General features: G+C 36.4%; 1 protein-coding gene across 1 annotated transcript; it reads left to right on the top strand.

Moving 5' to 3' along the window:
• Positions 1–296: 296 nt before the first annotated feature.
• Positions 297–2,191, top strand: LOC110797836 (uncharacterized). Its single transcript, XM_056832680.1, has 3 exons — positions 297–639; positions 722–1,441; positions 1,753–2,191. Exons 1-3 carry the CDS (start codon positions 297–299, stop codon positions 1,785–1,787), a joined length of 1,098 nt encoding a protein of 365 aa, XP_056688658.1. The 3' UTR covers positions 1,788–2,191.
• The last annotated feature ends 335 nt before the right edge of the window (positions 2,192–2,526 follow it).

Raw genomic sequence — 2,526 nt, forward strand, 5'->3', positions numbered from 1 at the left:
TAGCATACATTGTAATCATTTTGCTTAATTAATTCATTCAAGCAATAACACTCTACTTTCAGAATTTTCTCTCAATTTCCTCTAATAGATTTTCACCCAACAATGGTGAAATCTGACATGGTATCAGAGCAAGATCTTTAGATCCTGCTGAGTTTTTTCTTCCGCAAATACATTCTGATTATTTGATCAACTGATCAAGTCATTGTCTCAAACTAGATCATCAGTTTTCTTCGATTTTTGTTTAGGAATTCTTCCTGATTTTCTGTAGAAATTATATCTAGAATTTTTCTTTCAAAATGCCTGATGATCAGGATTCTTCTCTTAATCCAAACTCTGCCTATTATCTCAGCAACAATGATCTTAATACCTCGAAATTGGTTAACATAGTATTTGATGGCAAATGCTTCAATGACTGGAAAAGGTCTATGGTGATTGCTTTATCTGCTAGGAACAAGTTGAGTTTTGTTGATGGAACTATGAATCAGCCAGCTGTTGGATCAGTAAACTTCAGAATTTGGAACAGGTGTAACGATTTGGTAATATCCTGGATGCTAGGATCTCTTGAGGTTTCAATTGCAAGGAGTGTGCTATACTTGAAAACTGCTAGAGAAATCTGGTTGGATCTTGAGGAAAGATTTTGTCAATCTTCTGGTCCACAATTGTTCACAATACAACAGAAACTTTGTGATCTGAATCAAGAAGATGATGAGCAAATTTCAAGTTTTTTTTACCAAGATCAAGCTTCTTTGGGACCAGCTTGATGGCCTTGATCCACTTCCATCATGTGTTTGTACTGGTTGCAGCTGCACACTAACTCAAAAGCTTTTGAAATCTCAACAAGATCAGAGGTTAATACAATTTCTGATGAAGTTGAATCAGAAATATGATCATTCCAAGAGCACTATTCTTATGATGTCTCCATTGCCAACAATTTCAAAGGCATATGGACTACTCCTGCAAGAAGAGCAGCAGAAAGAAGTCAACAGCAACAGAACTCATAATATGGAATCAACTGTGTTTACTGCAAGCAAGTTTACTGATAATAGACCATATAAATCCACTTATGCTTCTAACTCTGGTAATTTTGGTGTTCAGAATGCAAGCAGTGGAAATCAGCAAAGGAATTTTACTTATTCTAGAAATAATCTGTACTGTGAGCATTGCAAGATGAAAAACCACACTGTTGACAAGTGTTGGAAACTACATGGCTATCCTAAAGATTTCAAAGGCAGAGGAAAAAGAGTAGCAGCAGCAGCTCAGTTGGAAGAATTCACTGAGAAAGAAAATCAAGTTGAGTCAGACACAGGAGTGGTTCATGCAACCTTCACAGAAGAACAATACAATCAGCTTTTAAGCTTTCTCAACACTCAGAAAACTGCTAATCAAGCTGAACACTCAGGCTCCAGTTCACTTGGACTAGCAACTGCTACTCAGCTGAGAGGTACATTTTGTTTATGTTCTAAATTCAAAACTAAATGGATTTTAGATAGTGGAGCAAGTGATCACATGTGTTCAGACAAAAGTATGTTCAGTAATCTAGAACCAGTTGATGATAAGTGTCATACAATCACAATTCCTAATGGTGCAGAAATTCAAGTAACACACAAAGGCACAGTTGATCTGGGAAGAAATATAACACTTAGGAATGTGTTGTTTGTGCCAGGTTTCCAGTTTAACCTGATAAGTGTTTCCCAACTATGCTGTGATATTGAGTGCACAATTTTGTTTACACATGGTGAATGTTTTGCACAGGACCTTTCCAAGAACAAGCACATTCTGCTTGGTAAGTTGGACAAAGGCCTATATTGCTTAAATGAAGACTTACTATCAGACAGATCAAAGTCCAATAACTATGCTCTTTCAAGTACTTCAGCAATTGAAGAAGCCAAACTGTGGCATCTTAGGCTAGGACATATTTCTTTTGGCAAAATAAAGAATATTAAAGGCATTGATGTCAAGGGTTGTTTAGCTGAGTGTTTCTGTCAAATCTGTCCCTTAGCCAAACAGACAAGATTTCCCTTCTCTGTAAGCAGTATTAAGTCAGTACAACCTTTTGATTTGTTGCACATAGATGTGTGGGGTCCCTACTCTGTATATGACTCTTCCAAATGTAACCAATTTCTTACAATTGTAGATGATTACACCAGAATGACTTGGACTCATTTAATGAGAAATAAAACTGATTCTGTTAAAATCATGAGTGACTTTATTTTGTATGTTGAAAATCAGTTTGGTCTTACTGTCAAGAAGGTTAGATCAGATAATGCTCTTGATCTGACAGAAGGTGGAATGAGGGAATTATTTCTCAGAAAAGGAATTCTACACCAAAAGAGCTGTAGTTACACTCCTCAACAAAATGGAGTTGTTGAGAGGAAACATAAGCATTTACTTGAAACTGACAGGGCACTTTCTTTTCAATCCAAACTGCCTGATAAGTATTGGAGTGATTGTGTTCTTACTGCAACTTTTCTCATTAACAGAATGCCACTGAAAAGCATACAATTCAGTACTCCCTATGAAAGATTG

Source organism: Spinacia oleracea, chromosome 6, assembly GCF_020520425.1.
Source record: "Spinacia oleracea cultivar Varoflay chromosome 6, BTI_SOV_V1, whole genome shotgun sequence".
NCBI lineage: Eukaryota > Viridiplantae > Streptophyta > Magnoliopsida > Caryophyllales > Amaranthaceae > Spinacia > Spinacia oleracea.